This window comes from Dermacentor silvarum, chromosome 4, assembly GCF_013339745.2.
Source record: "Dermacentor silvarum isolate Dsil-2018 chromosome 4, BIME_Dsil_1.4, whole genome shotgun sequence".
Taxonomy (NCBI): Eukaryota; Metazoa; Arthropoda; class Arachnida; order Ixodida; family Ixodidae; genus Dermacentor; species Dermacentor silvarum.
In genome coordinates this window covers 83,550,855-83,572,479 of record NC_051157.2, presented here as the reverse complement: position 1 = coordinate 83,572,479, position 21,625 = coordinate 83,550,855, and the positions used below count along the sequence as shown (strand labels likewise).

Sequence of the window (21,625 nt, the reverse complement as noted above, 5' to 3'; positions counted from 1 at the left end):
CAGTTTTCAAGACTGAATAGAATACAAATTGAATAGCACCAGAAGCAAATCGAATCGAATAGTTTTTGAATAGTTTACGAATAATGTATAACCTTCTCACCATTAAGATCAAACAACTTTAACATCCTGGTGTAACAACAGAAAGGTTTTGCCATTACACTGCACATTTTAAAGCATGCTTTATTAAAAGCATAACGGGAGCATTAGGAACAAGTAAGCAGAATGTTTGCAAACAGAGAGTTATCACAAGACACAGGTAAACAATAACGGTAACAAAGGCTTATAGGATTATAACAATAAAGGTAAGCTTGTACATAGACCAATTATCATCTGTGTACACACTAGTATTCAACTGCGTTATTATGTGTTGTCTGCTGTGATGACAAATTGAAAAACAAGAAGCACTTTTTCTATAGTTTGAGTTGTTGTGGCAGATGGTGTTACTATTGTATAAAGTATGCTGCTATAAACACATTCTGATGTAATCCGATGAGAGAACACATGTGCTGCATCTATAAATAGTTCCAAATTCCAATACTACCGAATTCCATGTCTAAACAACATTTTTATTTTTTTTTGCGAGTGAGCGTGTTAAGCCAAATAAAAGTCGGGCTGACTGAGCGACGCAGCGTGCTCTAGTAAATTACGTCCACTATGGATAGGAAGGAAAATATAGCATTTTTGCTTCAATTTCATGTTTGCTGGTGTACAGTCTATGGCTTAAAGTATTTGGAAATTATTCAAAAAATATTTGCATTTTCAAATAGTGACTATTCGATTTGATGATCGAATTGTATAAGGACAACATCCGATTCGTTATTTGAAAATATCAAATATTCGGACACCTCTACCAATGTGTAATCTCATGCAATGTTTACATTTTATGCACCCCAAAGGTCACAACTTTAATCTTTTGCGATTTTTGTATTTAGGTGCTACTACACCATTCACAAGCTATGCTCAAGTGCGAATACTATATCAGGCAGATGCGCTGTGCAAGACATCTACGCAGTTATGCCACGAGGACAAAGGTGATTCACGATGCTTGTTGAGGTGAGAATGGTGATGAGAGGTGCATGCAGAGAGAAGTGTGCCACACATCGAAGTACATTTAAGGCTTCGTCCCTTGTATAACAGTGGTACATACCAATTATGGGGGATTGTCTCAGAACAGGGTCGCCCGATTGAAGAAATCGAAGAAGCCATTGAATATCATGCGCTATTTCATTAAGAGGTTTGTTTGCTTTAGAGATACCTATTAGCTGACAATATATGTACAGGCTTTATGCTGCGATTTATTATTTGATTACGCAGAACAGAGGTGTACTTACCAGCACTACAGTGTCAGTCAACATTCAGTGCTATACGAGTTCAAATGCCGTTGGGGTAAACAAAAGCCCTGCTTTAAAAATGGCGGTTCACAATGAGCAATTATTGCACAGCACACCCCTTTCCCTACAAAAACTCATTCACGGAGAAGTTATTTTGTTTGCTAAGCTAGTGGAAACAGAGCTGTAGTACAATGTCTTTTTGACACTGGCAAAATGATTAGCAAACTAGCAAAGTGGCCAGCCCACCATAGCATTCACTATATCAAATGTAATGGACAGGGATGACATCTTTTGGCCTACAGCCATAAAGAGTGATCTGAGAGTAATAGACTCTTTCCCTACCATGGGGAAAATAGGTGTTTTTGTATGTTACAGCAGATGTTTTTTTCTGAAGGAACTACTGCACTCAATATTTAATGTAATACATAAACAGAAAGCAAAATAAATGCACTTTTCACGCATAAATAATTTATTAACGAGATGTATGTCATAAAAAAGATATATATATAGACCACTTATAATGTAACCAAATGTAACCAAATAGTGCAGAACTGGCGACAACACGGCCTTTTCCGACTGCCATTTACCCTCCCATAGAAGTCCATGTATAGGCATACCGCTTACAGTGCAGCGGCGTGAGACGAAATACCGGTTATAATGCGGCTTCCACAGGAAAATCTCGCCGACAAGGGCGGCAGCGAGCACGCTTCTCAACAAGGTGCATGCTCCCGGCCGGCGTATGCATTATTCAATGCAATCAAACTCTCGTTAATTCGGACTTATTTGGCTGCACATCGGTTAATTCGGACTACTTTCGGAGTTTGGTGAGCGAGGAGCGCCGCAAATGTGTGACGCAAAAGAGCAAGAACGGCGCTAGCGTCCAGCCGAAACGAAGTGGTGGAGTCCGCATCGCCACAGCCATCAGTTGAAATCGTACGTGAATGACAGCAACGCCGGAACGCTTCGAGCCTATTTGTGTCTTTAAAGACTGTATTCTTGCATTTACCGCCGCGCATAACACCACATTGGCCGCAGGCTTTCGTAACTGCGTAGTCATCCACGATCGCATCGATAGCTGCCGCGGCTTTCTCCGCAGCGGTTGGGGCGAACAGTAGTTTCGTTTTTACTCGGTACGCGCATCGGCCACGTGCCTATAAAAACTGCGTAGTCGCCATCGGTGATCTCATAGATAGCGACCGCAGTTTCGACTGCAGGTGTTGCAGCGAATGGTAGTTAATTCATCCAGACTCGGTGCGTGTGTCGGGCGCGTGCCTTCAGCACCGCAAAGTCGCCGTTCATAATCGCGTCGATAGCGGTCACAGTTTTTTCCGCAGCGGTTTTTTCCGCAGATCAAAATTTTTCATTGAACAGATATTCCGCTACAAAAATTTAACTGCAAGCACTACAGTTGGGCATGCCGGGTGCGGCCGCCGATGTTCCGGGCTGGTTTGCGTCGTTGCAGCTTTCAGACTCAAAGTCTGACGAAAAGTCACCGTCCTCCGACTCGCTGCTATTCGATGTATCGATAAGATCAGCCACAGAGGCAGCAGAATCGCGATATCTACATCTCCCGAAGCGCGCGCGCAGTTTCCGAAGCCGGTCATTTTTGTGTTCGGCTTCGACGATCGCAAAACTTCGGAGCGCGGTTAAAAATCACCACCTCGTGGGAAAAACGCGAACTGCTTAGAAAACAAAAATATAGCTTCTCCTCCTTCACGTCCGATAGCGCAGTATGTTCGTGAGTGGTGCAGAAGGTCTTGAAAGCAGCATTTCAAACTATCGATAGAGGGCTAAACATGCCCAATGGGCGCAGTACGGAAAGAGTTAAGTGTAAGAGTTAAGTTTCCATTCCATGAAGGTGAACTCTGCAGGTTTCATCTTTTTTTTTTCTCTCTCCTGATTGGCAGAATTGGAGGCATGGTACATTTTTCTTGTTAAAACATAGGGTTCTAGGTTAAATCAGTTTAGCAGATTCGAGAGCACATTGTCTTCTACTCTTAATGTGCGAAAGTTGGTTGGAGATTTTACTTGTGGGCACGTTCGATTTCGATGTATAGCTGCCAAATAAGGCAGCTGTGTCTTCAACCGTTTTATTCTTTTCGGCCCTTTAAATTCAACCTGTCGGATAATTTGGTGAATTTTGTTGATCACATCAAGGTTGAAATAATCGAAGTGGACTGTACTGTTGTACTGCACATCACAGAAAGTCCCTGTTTCTTCTCTCAACATCTAAAAAGAATACTATTATAAAAGATTACTAGTTTCACACTCCTAATTAAAAGCACACCTTCCAACCTGTGAACTTTAATATCCATAAAATCTCGTGGGCATGACACCAATAAGGGGGCGGGGGGAGGCAGAGGCGGATTGGGGAGCATAGCACACATTTCTTTAAAGCTTGCCCTGAGCATACGAGCAGCAGCAAACTTGGAACGGAAGAGACTGGCAAGCTATACATTGTATTTAGATGCGTGACTTTTTCAGCCACTCTGCTACTGCTGATTTCAACTGCTTCAGGGACTTGCCTTCAGAGACGCATTTATTCACAGCAATTACCTCTCTTGCATCCTTTCACTATCAGAAGGTTAGGAGACTGACGAGCAGAAATTTTTCGCTAACAGAATGTTTTTCTTTTAAAGCTTGACTCAACACTTGTAGAACCGTAAAACGAGCACAAATTCATAAACTTCACTAACAATTTGGGAGAGTTGGCATGTGTGCATGAATAATCAGCTAATGCTCGCAGTCCTTACGTGAAACTATCATGACTCACCTTTACGCAAGTGCTTCTTTTCTGTTCTGTTCAAGTTGATGCTCTTTCCAATCATGCACATGAAAGCTGCAAGAAATATTCCTTGTTAGAATATGCAGATCAAGCACAGCAAAAAAGTGCTATGTAAAGAGCCTGAAAAACAAGTAAAACTAGTAAATTTTACAAGTTTAGTTGATATACCGGGTGCACGAGGTATTTTAGGACATAATCACAACTTCAGGAATAGCATCAATATTTCAGATGAGATTTGGTATACTTGTTCCAAATACTTTTCAGTTTCTATTGCTGTTTTCCTATAAGGCTGTTAAATAACACCGTCTTCAGTCTCAATTATTGACTGAATTTAGCTTTGATAATATCAATACACTGGGATCAGATAGTGCATGTTGACACTAGGCAGTACTTCCACAATAGCAGGCTTTATCATTATGTGGCTGTTAGTCTGTCTCAGTGATTCCTGCCATACACAGCGGTGTACAGGTTTAGATATTCAGAACTATGACGCCATATTGAGGGTGACGTGGTTGCTGAAATTTGCAACCAGATGTTCTTGGGTGCTGCAGGCACTGTGGGCTAAAGAAAATCCATAACTATGGAGTGGAGTCTAATAAAATACGGCAAAGGACGCTTGATATTTTTTTTCTGCCCCTTGAAGCCAATCGTCAGTGGCCATAATCCACTTTTCAGGGTTCTCACCCATCATGATCTCTACGTGCTGGAGAAATTCAACCGTCTGAGTGACATCTGACCACTCGTAGCGCTTAATTCTTTGTCACAGATGATAACTGGCCACAAACTCTTGTCTCATTCAGAAAACAAACAATTTCAAAACATTCAACAAGGCGGCGATCTCCAAGTCACTGTGGTCAGCGTGCAAGATAACTAGGGAAATGTACTGCTTCATTTACAGTGCCAAAATGAAATGTGATACCCTGGAATAAATGTGCTAAATAGGTGACAGAGGGGTAGGTGTGGACGATGTTAAGTGCTTAGACAGATAGAATGAGAATGTTGATGTCTATAGCGATTCAAAGCTATGTCCTTAACAGCCTTGCACAAACGGTACATGAATTTTGGAGAGCACATCTAACACATGAACGATGAACAAAGGTGGCAGCAAGCTGCCTACAAGAGAAGATGCAACAGCTTTTTATAAATTTTAATTAGCAGTAAACTGCAATAGTTTTGAAGCATAAAATTCAAATGTGCCTTTGGTTCAAAAGTAAAAATCACTATTTTGTACAGTTACAGATGTGCTGGAAATGGCACAATAACAATGCAGGCAACGTTGCATTTTATCATCGTTTATATACACCTATGCAAGCAACAGTGAAATAAATTTTGCTAGCACCAGTATCAGTACGCAAGTATACTTATACACTGAAAATCAAACCTTTGATCTCATGCTCAGCCGCATGATGCCATAGGCACCGATACACTGTGGCAGTATAGCCATTACCCAGTTCAGTAGTGTGCTTTTCTGCATTGCACTTTTGCCCAGCTAACGAAAGCACCATGCATTGTTCAAATGAAGATAAAGTGCAAACTACACATTCTGTGGCTTGCCTGTTATACATGGTTTCATCCTGAAAGCCACGCCTACATTTTACCTTTCATAAAACATGCAAGCTACACACATACACTTACTGCAACACAGACTAGAAGATATGTGCTACCTTGGAAAACAGCCTTGCAGGAAAGCTACCTTTGAAATTGTAAAAAGAAAGAAGGCCTACAACTGCCTATTTTGTAATCTTAAAATTTGATTACTGCACACAAGGGTTGAGAGAGAAAGAGAGAAACTGAGGAAAAGAAGGAAGGTTAACCATAAAGAAGTATGATTTACTTCTCTGCATGAGGGGAAACAGGGAAAAAGATGCTTGAGAGATAGGACGAGCTGAAACATAAAAGAATGCTTATAAAATGCATAAAAGAAAGTTTACAATCTGCAATTATATGAAGAATGAAAAATCTTAATTTACTACTTACATGTTTGTGCGATGGCGTCCTTGACTTCCTTTTGAACGTCATCTGAAACAAGACAGCAGCCATGAAGTAGGAAGTGTTTTTTTATATTAATATTTATGCATCAGATAGAGCAATCATACTGCAGCAGTGGCATAGCCAGAAATTTTGTTCGGGGGGGGGGGCCTCAGGTTGCAGCGCGGCTTCCTCTTTATAGAATTTGTCGAGGGATCAAATACATGAATAATAAATGCATTGCCAATGCCATTGTATATTAGATGCTGCGAACGAATTATTGAACGCTACGCACTATCAAGCAAAATATGTATTTTTTCATAAAAGAATATAGTCGTATGTCCCAAAAATTGTGGCAGAAATAACTGATATCAATGCTGCCGCATTGTTTTGTCTATCTAGTAAGTAAGGAAAATATCACGCGAACTTTAGAACTATATCAGTTCGAAACCAGCAAAGCAGTGCATGCAGCTGATATGAAAAACGTGAAGGCCATGAAATGAATAAGTTGAGGACAAATATTTTGATGAATCTTTGTCATTCATGAACCTTGTTTACATTTTTGCACATATGCAACAGCCAGAAAAAAACCTCAATGACGCTGTCCCTTGTTGTAATAGATTTCGCAGGAGCAGCTGTTATCGGTCGTGTATTGTAATTACACCGAGATTATACTCGCAGCAGTGAGTACAAATAAAAAGTAGGAGTTCTGCAAAATATACATTAGAAATGCGAATATAGAATGGAATATACAAATGCGAAGATACAACTCGCTAAAGGGCAAAAAAGAGTCGGTGGAAACAAAGTTCCCTGCTTGTATACACAAAACCTCGCAACAAGATAATCAAATATACGTCTAAGTCTCCAATAAATCTACGTATTTAAGCAAATGTCACTGTATATAATGCATCAAACAAGACAAATAAATATGTTGCGCAGTCACAGATAGTAAACTTTGCGCACAGAAAGACAGATGATCTAAGCAAGAACAAAACTATGATCGCAGAAATCGTGATATGTACTCGGGCCATGCAGCAGTAGTGACAGCGCCATGTGGGTAGAATAATAGAGGAATAATGCAGAACTCAGTATGAAAATGTGTAATTGAATTGCGTGCACAGCGGCAACAATTATTCTGCACCCAAAACTAAAGGAGGGTATTGCTTCGTTTCAAAAAAGAAATAAAAGCAGGTAGCTAAATAGGAAAGAAAAGGACAAACGAAAGCCACAGATGATGCGGCAAGTTGAACTACCCAATATCCGAGTGTGTTTTTGGCAAATGCCGCGTGGGCCGGGCTTTCAATGAGCAAGGTCGGTCAAAATTGGTTATTGATGTCCTCAGTAATTTTCTTATTCGCATGATAATTTTGATCATTATGCTAATTGCTAGAATAAACGGCTAAAATTTCTGTGGTTTTAAAAGCTAACGAACAGTCATACGTTTTCATAATTACGAGCTTATGGACCTGAAGGAACAGAGCTTTTTACTTGCATTGATTTTTGCTGTTTCGCTATCTACAGGACAAACTTCTCTCGGCGGGGAAGTTGAGCGAAGGGGTCAATGACTTCGGACACGTTGATGCCGACGTCTCTGTGGGTGTACAGAAGCGCCAGCCTAACCATGCGTTCCACAGACATTGTAGAGTGCAAGTAGTTTTTTAGTAAACTCTTGTTAAAAAATATTCTCTCTGCACTGGCAGTGGTCACTGGAAGGATGACTAGAATCTGCAGCAGTTCGTACACATTTACATAAAACCTGCAGTCGCAATGAGAGAGGGCATCTATTCCGGTGTTAAGCCTAAAACACTCCCTCGATGTCATTGGCATCCTTGTTTAGGTAACTTGCACAAACAGTACACTGTTCGATTCCAGCAATGTCCATCGTCTCGTCAGGAAGTATGGAGAAGCAGCCTGCTTTTGCAACTAGGCTTTCTTTGATAATTTCACCACAAATTTCTATAATTTGGTTTTGTGCATCTGGGCTTAAATACGAGGCATTACTGGGGCAACTTTCCAAATGGTTCTTCAGATATGTATCTCCACAATCAGCTCGCATGCGAAGAAGCGCTCTGAAAATACCTCTATTTTCAGCGGGGGCTATGCTTAAATTCATAGGGCCACTGTCCCTGTGGCCACGGAGAGCCAGACCTTGTCGCCTGCAAAAAGAATTTCCTCAATAATAGGCCATTTACTTTCTTCTGTTTTCTCATATTTTATTTGCCTGCCCTGGTCCAGCTGATCGATCACATTAGGCACGCTTCCTGAAAATGTTTGGAGAAAATTATCAGCTGCTAGCTCACAGTCACAGTGATATTTAGTATTTTCGTGTGTGTGGAAGATTGGGAGCGCGTGCTTTCATTTCTGGAACGGCTTGGACACGAGGGCTCCAGTGCACGCATGTTGGTCCAAGTTTATTGTTGGTCCATTAACCCCATAAAGTTCAGCATTGAAAATCTTTTAAAGCACGCCTTTAGAAATGTCAGTGCACCTTTCGCGTCAAAAGTTTATGAGAACTTTATATCCATAAAGTTTCGGAATTGAAATCCATGCGCTTCGTAGATTCCGCAGCCGCTGCGAGATGCCGCATCGCGCCCGTTTGCTATCGAAAAGCCCTTGAAAGTTTGTGCTCGGATGGGGCTCTTGCGTTACGTGACTCCAGGTACAGGGGCGTTGCCACGAAATCCAGCCCGAGTTTGCAATGTGCGTGCCGAAATGTATTTTCGAGCGTGAAAAAGACATTGCAGACAGAATCCAGAATGATTCCCGGCGTCGGTGGTAGTTCTCGTCGGCGGTGCATGCCGGCACGAAAAAATTTTGCGAGGGGCTGAAGCCCAATCAGCCCCCCCCCCCCCCCCCCGGCTACGCCTCCGTACTGCAGTTATAGTATGTAAAAAAAAAGATATTGGTCAATATACAACTTACATGTCTGTACAGTGGCATCCTTGGCTTTGTGATCAAGGCCGCCTGAAACAAGACCACAGCCATGAAGTAAATTGTGCCACAAACCGCAGAGGCAAAAAAAAAAAAAAAATTCCAGTTTTTAATGCCTTGTAGAGAATAGCAGCATGGGTCATTTATCTCCGACTTGTATAGTGCACTTGGCATAAGCAGCTAACATTAGAAGAGCACAGCCGACATGTCGCTGTCTATTAATTTGTGCCCCACATATGCACAGATTCAATGAATGTAGCAATAAACTGACACTACACTTCACTAGACTTGTAAATCATAAGTTTAAAAATATGACAGTCGAAGTAAAAAAAAATAAAAAATACTCAAAATTGTTTTCTTACTCAAATGTGGAGTTTATTATAAAAGTTTCCACACTGTTCTGCACAGATGCTGTGAACAGGCACTCTTGTCAGTTGCAGCAAGAATGCTCTGCACCACATACCAACGGAAATGATCATGAAGTTTATTCACGTAATGTAACATTCACATAACTGCAGCTGAAATTTTGGCGGAATCCATGACGTCGTGGCAAGCAGATGTGGAAACTTCAAGGCAGTATAGCCACCAGCCTTTCATTTTTGCACCTTTTCTGGCTTACCGAGCATCTTCTCCTGATAAGTGTGGCTTTTTTTTTTTAGAAGGGTAGTTCACTAGAGCTGAAATAAATTTTTTATTTGGCATCCCTTTAAAAAAACTGAAACAAAGCTCGCTACTCTGAAACTCGGAAACAAAAAGTTGATATCACAAGTCTAACTTACACCTACTGAGACATCTAAAGCAGACAAAATAGATGCCCTCATAGAGATTGTAACAATTTCATGTAAGCTGTAAATTCTTACAGTTAAACCTGCTTATAACGAACCTCCATATAACGAATTCCTGGATATAACGAAGTTTTTCTATTCCCCGCCGTTACTCCATAGAAGCACATGTATTTGAGACCTCTACGTAACGAAGTGGCAGCGGGAGACCCCTCGATATAACGAAATTTCCGCTCCGACAACCTAAAGATTTCGCCCCAAATTTTGTCATTTTTGCGGAAGCAGCAACCGGAAGCACCTTCTCCGCCGCGACGGAATGCGAAGCGAGCGTACGTGTGCGTGCGTGCGTGTGCGAGGCGGGCCTGCATCCCTCGACCCGGCGATCTTGCCGCCACGGGCGGGGCCTTTCTCCCTCCCTTCATTCAAACCTGATCCTGCCGCTCGCTGCAGCTGGACTAGCCCGCCAAGCCGGCACTCTCTCCTTTTCCAGTTGATGTTGCCGACGCGCTGGTACATGCTGCGACACATCACATCGCGGACACGCGCTGTCAAACGCTGGCGGCGTGTGGAAGCGCCGCTGGAGAAGCGAGCGAAGTGACCTTCGTGCTGTTGTCTATCGCTTCAACGCAAACTGAGCGACGAGAACACACAGCACGCACACAGCACGCACAAAGCTACGAGCCGCCGACGCACCTACACTGCTAGATTCTCTCCCAACGCAGATCGCTTTCAAGATACGGCCTGCGCGACCACGCGCCGCCGCACAGTACGCAACCGCGCTCCAACTCAAGTGCCACGGTGCGCTAGCACTTGAGTTGGAGCGAAAACCCCCAGGTGCATCTGTTGTATGCTTGGGTACTGTTTAAAAGCTACTAACAAAATAAATATACAATTTCCAACCCCGCAACTTTGCCAAGGTTGCTTCAGAAGTATATACTACTCATTTGTAACAAATTTTGTCAAACTGAAATTTCGTTGCAAGTGGCTTTTAGAAGAGCACTGACATGGCATTTTCAACTTGCTTTTTTTTTTTGCTCAAGTGAAGGTCCAAACGAGAGTGCCATATCGCACATCAAAAGAAACCTATAGATTGCGTGGACAACGTCGTTTACCGGATTCCTCTGTCTTGTGGCAAATACTATATTGGACAGATGGGCAGCTGCATAAATGCAAGGCTGAAGGAACACAAGTACAATGTAGACCGCGCAAAACAGGGATGGCTTTCTGCCTACTGCTGCGCATGTGGATGCAGGCCAAGATTTTAAAAAAATGTAGTATCATCGCGAAAGACGGAGACCGTGTTACACGGGAGATAATCGAAGCGGGAGAAATTCTACGTTTGAGGGATGGTTGCGTCAGTACCCCCTCTGTCGCTCTCACTGACAAGGAGATCAGATACCTCGGACTATCACCACGTTGAATTTTGTGTGGTTTTGTCGTGGCGTTCTGCGCATAGTTGGTGTGCTATTGCATGACTGTATAAATAGCGATAATTTCTGGAAAGAAAATAAACTGTTGGAAGTTCAGCGCTCTCTTCTCTCCTCTCTGGTGGCCTCGCGCTGCTAACCTAGGGCGCTATAACGTAAAATGATTCCAAACTGTTTTGATTCCAATTTCTGCAATCAGCCTCCACGATTGGTCAAAACATTTTCGGGCCACCCCCAACTTCACCTGTCTGTCACGCAACGTCACTAAAACCGCAATAGCTCCCCATCTGATATAACATGTACACACTGATTACGCATGATTAAACCGCACAAGAGAAAAATAATTGCCGATTCGACGCCTTTTCACCATTAGCCCTCTGCTATTGGTCCAATGTTTTCTTTCTACACCCACTTCGCCTGTCTGCCACGCGACCTCACATAACCGCGAAAACTCACCACGTCAAAGTGACGTGTACGCGAAAAAAATGGATTAATATGCCGAACAAAACTGAAAATATTTCTGAATAGCCACAGACTGCCCCGTTCCGAAAGGAATAGAAGATGGTTGCCCGCCGATCGCTCAGGCCCTCGCTACTCGCACCTGCCGGTGAGCATGCATCTATTTGCGAATGATAAACCTTTTCGCGTGGCAGTAAAACGTTATCGAGCCCTTTCGGCATGCATACGACATCGCTCTGCCAGCTCTTCCTTGCTGAGGATCCATTTTAGCGGCATTCTTATACTTCCGTTGCACGCCGCCGCGATTTTCGACCAGCCACCGCAAGCTAAGTAAGGCAAAGCGGACCAATCGGAGAAGCCGGCACCACCCTCTTCATGCGGTTATCTATTTTCACTGTGCTGGCTTGGCCCCATCGAAACCCTCTCCACTAGAGCGTGCTCCTCGCCTCTTGTCAGCCAATCAGATAAGAAAAACAACTGAGTGTAGACAATGTTATTGGTTTTGAAAGCGAACAAAAGTGACCGCCTATGAACAAGGGGAGTGTTTGATTGGGTTGTTCAGACAACGCTGCGGGTCACCGCCCGATGCCTGCGTCGGTGGTTACGTAAATTTCATGTCAGGAGTTTGGAATCAAAACAGGTTGGAATCATTTTACGTTATAGCGCCCCTACCTTGACAAATAGCAAACTACCGCCATCTCCAGATTTTTGGATTCAAAATTGTTCCTCTTGTCACTGAGAATGATCTTGTACGCTGAGAAGGAACGCTCGGCGGTAGTGAACACCCTAAAAAGTAAATTACAAACAAAACAAAAGCCGCGTGCACATCACATTTTTCTTTCTTTTGCTCTTTACTCTCCTTTCCCCTGACGGCTCACCGTGGTTTCGCATTCACCAACCGCGGCACAACTGCTGCCAACGGTTGTTTTCCAAAAGTTGGTTGAACTAGATGACTAGGTTGAACCCCATAACGTTCCGAATAGTCAATGTTGCCCGGTAACATGAATAACGGTCTCTAACTGCACTCGAAAGCGAAACTTGGGGCTAAATAGTGTTCATATAGGCGCCAATATTGAAAATAGGCATTTATAGGCATGTAGGCACTAACGCCAAAATAGGCATTTATAGGAACTATAATAACACTATAAAAGCCCTTCTTACCCTCTAATTCATGCTCATATATCAAATTGGGGCGATAGGAGCGCAAGGAACAAAAAAGGCATTTGCCTAAAATCCAGGCTCTAGTAATTAACTAAGAAGTTCATTAGTAAATTTTTGTGAATTAGTTGAATATGTGCTTCGATTTCTAGTGCTACTGATGTCCGCCTCTTCGAATAACCCAGCTCAACGATAAGAATTATACTACCTGCCACAGGCGATCTTTAAATATTCCATAAAGCTTAATTTTGAACACCCGGTATACAGACTGGCTTCATATTCCTTTTAGTGTCCCTTCGAGTTGATGCTGACCCAATCAAGTGCCATAAGCAGTGTAGCTGATCTGACCACAGACAATGAGCACGGCAAACCTGTAAGAATTATAAAACAGCATTCTCTGTCTACAGAGGCTTCTTTCCAATGTCGTGCAGTGTGAAACCTCCTGTCTGAGGTCACTTGCACCAGTAGCATGGCTGACTGACTACTATAAACTTTATAAAAAAGAGACTGTCACCTTTAGGTGGTTCAGTGGGTGGATTGGATTTCTTTCCAAGTGCAGGTGGCTTCGAGACCTTGTGGCTGGGATAAGTACTTGGAAATTTTCTGGACCTCAGTGCGGACTTCCTTTGCCTCCAGAGTGACTCGATCCAAGAAATATTTTCTTCACCCGTGCTGTCCAAGAGCTCTGCGCTAGTTGCAGGTGGTTCAGGAAGTGCTTTTTCTTTAGCGACTTTCGATCCAGCTACTGGACTTTTGTCGTGCCCAGTGGTTTTGTTCAAAGATCTCCCTGAGATGTGCCAAAAATTTTTCCAGGGTTTTACAGTTTCCAGGCGAGAGTCGATCGCTAATGACGCCTTTGATGCACGCAGCTTCTTTCTCGGCAATTCAAAAGCCTCATTTTCAGCTCCAAGGTTTTCCGGAGTTTCACAGCGTACAGGCGCCGCATCTCCAGTCACCGGTAAAACTGCTTTGCCTTGCAATTCCTCAAAATCCTTTGCAACTTCTGCACGTTCCAGCTGTAAACTGGTCCCACATTTTAAAGCACTTACTGCCTTAATCTTGCTCTTCTCTGTTAGCCCAACTCCCTCATTACTTTCGGAACCCTGAGAGCGCAAGACTTTTGGTGTAGACCAAAGGCTTTTCTTTTGTACGGCTGCTCCTTCATGATGACCACTAGGCCCATCAGGCCTTGATTCAGCAGGCACTGCAAGTGGGCTCTTCCTGGGTGTCTGAGGGCTCGGAAAGGATCTGAAGTTATCTTGCGTGACAGTCGTTCCCAACCTGGCCCAGACACTGTTTTTCTTGACAAGTTCAGGAAACACCTCTCTCATGAATCGCTGCTCATTGGTTTCGCTCCTGGCGGAAGCTGGCTCGGGAAAGGCTCGGTTTGCGAAGCTGCTGAAAGGTTTCCGTGGTCTCTGGAAATCTCTTGAGCTCCACAGGTCCCGAGAGATTAATGGCAATAGCTCAGGCCCGCCCCCTTTCTGAGAACCGCATGAAGAGCTGGAGCTCGGAGATGGCGGGCGCGTCCTTTTGTGCTTAAACTTGCTGCTGTTGGCCATTTTGCTCCCTTCTTGCTTCACGTCAGCTGCATTCAATGCATTCTTATTCCCTAGTTCACACACATTAGGGGCTTTGGTTTTGAAGTTATTTACTGTTGCTGGCTGTGGTTTAACTATACCAGGTCTGTTTCTTCGCAAATTGTAACAAGGTGTGCGATCCCCTAGAGATTCATTTTCTTGAACCTTGGTGGGACTCTGGCTTTGGTTACCAGGGGCGCTGCATGTTCCTGTTCCTCGATCCTGATCACTCGAGTGTTTTGTCCTATTGCTGGAGTTTCCAGTGCTGTTTGGGTGTTGTTTAGGTTTCCTCTTGGCACTGCTGGCGCTGGGCTGTTCGTTGGGCTGTTCGCTGGGCTGTTCGTCTTTATCCATGCCAGCAGGCGAGTCCTTTGTCCAACCATTGTATGGGAATGCAATGGCTAATCTCTGACTAACTCTCCTCTGAGGACTCTTCACCACTGCACTGTCGTCTGGCTCTTTGGCAACTAGAGGATCAACAGTCAGCAAGCTCTGCTCCGGCACATCGTCTGCTATAGCTCTCGGTGTCTGTACCGAAACTTGAGAAGCTTCTGAGATAGCTATTGGGCTGAAAAAAAAAAAAAAGGAAAGCACAATTGATTAGCAGTAGCAGATGATTCAACCTGGTAATCTTGCAGCAAAGCCTCCAAACCTTGCAGAACCACTTAATGCTCAGTTGACTTTTTTTTTTAGATGCTTCTTGCAAAGGGTTGTAACTATGCTCTATTGGTACATGAATCGAGCATTTGAAGTTAGAGGTTTCATAGTACACGTGTAATGAGAGGGAAACTTCTGGGAACAAAACTCGATGACTCCGGAAAACAAGAAAACTCAATGACTCACAGACTTGCTTTTAACAAATGGTACGGAGTGGCGTAAGCTACAAACCCTGATATTTTGACCCAAGTGTTACAGCGTGTGTAGCAGGCTTCTTTTTTTTCTGTTGAAACATCCTCTAAGTAACTGGAACAGCCGCTTCATGTCAGCAACTTAGTGTTTGCCAAAAATAAATATTTAATTCCACATCAAGTAAACAACAAGTTTGACATTAAATCACAAACCAAGAACACGTCATCTCGGGCAAGCTATCGCCCTTATGGGCCAACTGCAACAAAATTTTCAATCGCATAAAAAGCCAAGTTTAAGATAGTTTGATACAGAGGAGCCTTTGTGCAAAATCTGATGTTTGAAATACGAGCAGAAGTGACGTGAATAGCTCGCAAAAGTAGCTGTTTTTATTACCGGAATTGGGGGGGAAAAAAAGAAAGGGAAAAAAAAAAAAAGAAGCCGCAATTATCGCTCACTGGAGCGACGCGTGACCTAGAATGCACAGATCCTTGGACAGACCTCTGAGATAAGGCGGCGCCTGAGGCTGCCACGGTGCGCTAGCACTTGAGTTGGAGCGAAAATCCCCAGGTGCATCTGTTGTCTGCTTGGGTACTGTTTAAAAGCTACTAACAAGATAAATATACAATTTCCAACCCCGCAACTTTGCCAAGGTTGCTTCAGAAGTATATACTACTCATTTGTAACAAATTTTGTCAAACTGAAATTTCGTTGCAAGTGGCTTTTAGAAGAGCACTGACATGGCATTTTCAACTTGCTTTTTTTTGCTCAAGTGAAGGTCCTAAACCCTTTAAATGGTAAAAAATAACGGCAAGTGTCGAAGTACCCTAAATAACTTACTGGAATACTTGTCTTTACAAAACAGCTTCTCTATCCAGTGACTCTTCCCAGGAGATGGATGCATCAAGATGTCATGATACATTGGCTTGCTCCATTACTGCTATTTTCAGTGGCTGCCACATGCACGCACAGTCACAATAAATTGTGCGCAGCTCTCCTGTTTATTATTATTTAGTTAATGAGCAACGCTGTCATACATATCCTTATCGTTACATCATCATCATCATCAGCCTATATTTTATGTCCACTGCAGGACGAAGGCCTCTCCCTGCGATCTACAATTACCCGTCTTGCGCTAGCATATTCCAACTTGCGCCTGCAAATTTCCTAACTTCATCACCCCATCTGGTTTTCTGCTGACCTCGACTGCACTTCCCTTCTCTTGGTATCAATTCTGTAACCCTAATGGTCCATTGGTTAACCATCCTACGCATTACATGGCCTGCCCAGCTCCATTTCTTCCGCTTAATGTCAACTAGAATATTGGCTATCCCAGTTTGTTCTCTGATCCAAACCGCTCTCTTCCTGTCTCTTAACGTTAGTCCTAAGATTTTTCGTGCCATTGCTCTTTGTGTGGTCCTTAACTTGTTCTCGAGCTTCTTTGTTAACCTCCAAGTTTCTGCCCCATATGTTAGTACCGGTAGAATGCAATGATTGTACACTTTTCTTTTCAACGACAGTGGTAAGCTCCCAGTCAGGATTTGGCAATGCCTGCCGTATGCACTCCAACCCAATTTTATTCTGTGAATTTCTTTCTCATGATCGGGGTCCCTTGTGAGTAATTGACTTAGATAAACATACTCCTTTACAGACTCTAGAGGCTGACTGGCAATCCTAAATTCTTGTTCCCTTGCCAGGTTATTGAACATTATATTTGTCTTCTGCATATTCATCTTCAACCCAATTTTTACACTTTCTTGATTAAGGTCCTCAATCATTTGCTGTAATTCGTCTCCAGTGTTGCTGAACAGGACAATGTCATCTGCAAACCGAAGATTGCCGAGATATTCGCCGTTGATCCTCACTCCTAAGCCTTCCCAGTCTAAGAGCTTGAATACTTCTTCTAAGCATGCAGTGAATAGCATTGGAGAAATTGTGTCTCCTTGCCTGACCCCTTTCTTGATAGGTAACTTTCTACTTTTCTTTACATCGTTGCATGACACCACAATAATAGAGAGCTTTAGAATGTCCACAAACTTCTCGCAGTTTACGGCATACTGGAGCCATGAATGGCAGTAGCAAAGCTGGTAGTGATATCTTGCGACACTTTGTCCAACTATAATGCTCTTGAAAAATTTGCGTTGTGTGAAAGCTCTCAATGAAGGAAAATCATAAAAGGACTGCAGGTTAACAGTTATTTTAGCACCAACACTTTACAACAGCAGTTACATAGAATATGGTAAGTCAATGCAGTATTAGCTTTGTGTTCTCTCTGGTCAAACTCCCGACTCGCAAGATGTTGCCACTAGCATTGTTGCTGCTGCACACCTCGCCGATAGCCCAGTATTCGACAAACACCAAAACATTTACGGACAAGTTAAAACTCTCTAATGTCTACGACGCCAGGTCTGTCATTTCAAGACAAAATGTAGTATCAAATTAAAATATCTCATAAGTGTTTCCCAACCATCATACTTGTCAAGTGTTATCCTTTTAAGTGCGTGAAGTGTCTTGCAGAGGTTCTATAATTTCAAAAACGTGTTGGTACTCTTTTAACAAATAAAAACTGAACAAGGATGCTGCATTCCCTGCTTTACTGTACAGCTGGTTATGCTAAAGGAAAGCTGAAAAGTAAAAAGGACTTGCCTATGCTGTGGGATTCCTATAAGGCCTTGAACATCTGGAAGCAATGAGATGCAAGTGCAGGTCTGATAAACGTACCACATGTAGCAGAAGAGAGTTTAGACCACAGTACTTACAAATCAACCTACCTGTTTGTGTGGGTGTAACATTTATAATGCTGTTGAAATACCGTTGTCTGTAGAAAAGCAAAGAAAAACAAGAATTAAAGGAAAAGCACTTTTGGCACATGCCTAATGACTGGTGACTTATGATGACATAATAGTTTAAGAGCTGCTTAAAAATCTGATGGCATTTTAGCTTGCCCTTGCAACAGCATTTTCTACCAAAATAAAAAGATAAACAGCATCTTGAAGCCAGCAGTTTCATAAAGGGGCCATGAACCACTTTTTATCAAAGTTGAGAAATGCAATTGAAGTTAGAATAGACTATTTCAGAAATACTTTGCCGCAAAAAGTACTTCAATGCGTTCAGCAGAAACAGAGTTATTGGTAATCAAACGTTCCCTACAATGTGCTTCTGCTCCTTCTTCAATGACCAGCACTGACCCTCGCACACTTTCACTCGCACATACAGCATATGGCGCGCGGTGACGGCATTATCACCCTTGGACTTTATATGGAACATCTATGAGCCAAAACCAATTTTAGGGTCACAACGCGTCATAGGCACCATCTTTAGATAGCAAATACGGATCGCAAGGGCCATACTTTCGGTGGCGGAAACCGAAAATATGTCATATGTGTCGCCCCTGGCACTTTGGGCGGCCAATGCCATCGTCAAGCAACCAAGCCAAGCGAAGTGAAAAGTCAAAATGGCCTCTCGGGCCGGCGCTGGGTGGCAGTTCGCAACATATGATGCGGGAACGGTCCTACAACAGTTGCGACGTAACAGCGGGGTTACCAATGCATTGGGTTCTATGGGAGCTGTGTCGGGACCGGCCGAAAACGACATAACAGCTGGGAAAACGCAGCACCCGGGAACGTAACAGCGGGGTTCTACTTTATCAATGCAACTGCCATACATGTGGCTATTCCAAACTGCTACATAATTTGTAGTACAGCGCAGCCCACTTATAACGCAAGTCGCCAGAGTCGTGAATTTCCGTGTTATAAGCGGTACCGCACTTTAATGAAAACATTTTTCAAAAGCTGTACACATACAAAACATGTAGACCGAGCAGCCACGCATATTCAGAATATTCAGCATGTGAACGGGATGCTTGCATCCATTTAAATTTTTGAATGTTGAAAGGCTAACACCTGATAACCTGTGTTTTTTGCATGAAGCAGACAAATGAGCATAGAAAAAAAAAAAAAGACGCAATAGAGAAAACTAAGTCGGTGACTGATCTTTCAGACCTGCTCAATTATTTTGACTTCTGATTGGCACCGACCCACCAACTCCACCAAAGTGATGTCGAACGGTGACCGAAAGGCACACCGTACAGTGCCTCGTTCGATTTTTCGGACTTATCTGCGTGCACAATGTTGAAAACATGGCGACCGCAAACCAAGTTGCCACCATTCGAGTGTTGCTTGTGCCACCCATGCCCACACTTTGGTTGATGAGGTGGTTTTTCTGCTTTCCGAGTGCCATCCACATAAAGCCACTGCGAAGCATTTTGTTGACTCGGCCCGAAACCCCGACTTTGGTCACTGACTACTGGCGAGTCAGTTTGGGCTTGCAGGCGATCGGCCGCGGCAGCTACTGCGACCACCTATCAAATTTGTATGCGCGCATACTGTAGAAAAGGCTAAAGCTGTAGGCATGGCTAAGCAGAACACCACTTAAAGTGACAGCGGAGTCAAGGTAGCACGCACAATATCTACACTTCACGACAGACACACGCGAACTGAAGAGCCAAAGAGCGACAATGCGCAGATGTTTAGTGTGGAGCATGCGCTGCCGAGAAGCGGCCACAGCAAAGGATCCTTGGTCACCTAGGCGACCTATAGAACAACTAAAAAAGCTGGGCAAACCATACATGCCCACAATGCAACGTCACTACATGTTTCCCCCCCCCCCCCCCCCCCCCTAGTTCTTTCACTAACATTGCCCTTGCTAGTAGGCACTAGTCTAGTTTGATTTGATTGCCAATAACTGCATTAATACAAGGTGCATTTTAAAAAATTTCATCACAAAAAATTTATGCGGGGATGTCCTTTAGAATCAGATGCATTGCCTACCTTTCGTAAAAGGTGTTCCAGGGCTACTTTTAAAGAACTTCTTACTGCCGTCGGAAAGCAGATATACCTTACTTAACATAAAGAATAGATCACTTTCAATGTATGTCCACCTCTTGCTGGACATGCGCTACATGGCAAACAAAGACAGATAGTTGGCTTCAGTAGTAAGTGTAAACATTTGCATCAATTTCTGCAGGAGGAAATTCTGGCCCTACTGCTATTAATGTATCTATGGTTAAGACATGTAGAAGACGAAAAGGGCACTGCTAAAGCCAGTATTATATAAAAAGGAAGAGAATACTTACATCGAATAATTTGTTGGGGACCCTGCTTTCGTATCCATCCTTCGGACGTTCTCAACAAACAGGAAAGATGATTGCCCTACACAGAAACCGTAAATTTAACATCTATGGCACAAAATATGAGAAAGGGCTGGAATGACTTAATGAAACACTTAACATGATTAGCACACACTGAAATGCTAGTACTGTACTTTCAAGTTCACAGTTCACAGATGACAATTTCAGCTTGGTTTGTTATAGGATAGTTCACAGCCTGTGTACAATATAGAGAAAATTTTTAATGTGAGAAAAGCAGAGGTCGGCTGGAGTGCTTTGTCTCTGGCCTGCTACTATACACAAAGTAAAGAAAGAATAGGAAGAAAGGTAAAGAGAGAGAGAGTGTGGATGACAATGATCATGTACAGTGACCTATGCACATGTGTGACATGCACACATCATACCTGCCAATGTGTTAATGTTAAAATTCATAAAAATACTCCCGAAAATGAGGAAGGGAGAAGGGTGAGGGGGAAGGGAGCAGCATGCATTTTTGTTTGTTTGCCCTGAGCGCACACCTTTTGTGGGATGGAAAAGCACTTTATTTACAATTAGTATTTAGGTTTAGATGCAACACATAAGGATCGGCAACCTAGAGGCACCATAGACTATCCAATAACGAACCAAGCTGAAATTGTCATCTGTTAACTGTGAACTTGAAAGTACAGTACAGTAACAATAGTGACTTTTTAAGCTTTGCTTTGCCTACTTAGCCCACTTCAGGAATTTGTCTGAATAAACTTGCTCGAAGGGAGTGTTAGGGCCTTGCATTGCAACAAAGGGCAGCACCGATACGATCGGAATTTTTTCTTGTATGGATTTTTCTCTTCTTCAGTCTTGCTCGCTCTATCCTTCAATGCCTTTCAAACACTTTTGCGAACACAATCCATCTTTCAAAAAACTTTATGCAACATTCGTGAAATCGTAGAACGAGCCCAAATTCTTAGTCACCAACAGTGGTCGAACAAGGGATGTCACTGAAGTCAATGCTTTGTCAGGGCGACTATTCATAACCAGCGACACTATAAGCGAGAAATCTTTGTGGGTGCAGGCAAAATGCACAAGACAGATCTGTACAATGACAATTACATTTGTCCCTTACTTAACTGCAAAGTGACAATAAGTAAAAGAAACTATCTGCAACACACCATAAATCAAGCCTATGACGACACATCTAAATTAGGAAGTAGG

General features: G+C 43.1%; 2 protein-coding genes across 7 annotated transcripts in view; one reads left to right on the top strand and one right to left on the bottom strand.

The window, feature by feature from the left end:
* The window catches only part of LOC119450320 (glycoprotein 3-alpha-L-fucosyltransferase A), a 243,594-nt gene that overhangs the window by 120,792 nt on the left and 101,177 nt on the right, over positions 1 to 21,625 (top strand). The gene's annotated exons all lie outside the window — the stretch shown is intronic.
* The window catches only part of LOC119450315 (uncharacterized), a 39,766-nt gene that overhangs the window by 7,042 nt on the left and 11,099 nt on the right, over positions 1 to 21,625 (bottom strand). For all 5 annotated transcript variants that reach the window (XM_049665789.1, XM_049665788.1, XM_049665787.1 and 2 more), the window contains 7 exons: positions 20,402 to 20,477; positions 18,039 to 18,085; positions 17,914 to 17,947; positions 13,356 to 14,989; positions 9,007 to 9,048; positions 6,094 to 6,135; positions 4,105 to 4,170 (listed from right to left, as the gene is read on the bottom strand). In XM_049665789.1, coding sequence (XP_049521746.1) covers positions 4,105 to 4,170; positions 6,094 to 6,135; positions 9,007 to 9,048; positions 13,356 to 14,989; positions 17,914 to 17,947; positions 18,039 to 18,085; positions 20,402 to 20,477 — 1,941 coding nt within the window. The remainder of the gene's footprint in view (positions 1 to 4,104; positions 4,171 to 6,093; positions 6,136 to 9,006; positions 9,049 to 13,355; positions 14,990 to 17,913; positions 17,948 to 18,038; positions 18,086 to 20,401; positions 20,478 to 21,625) is intronic.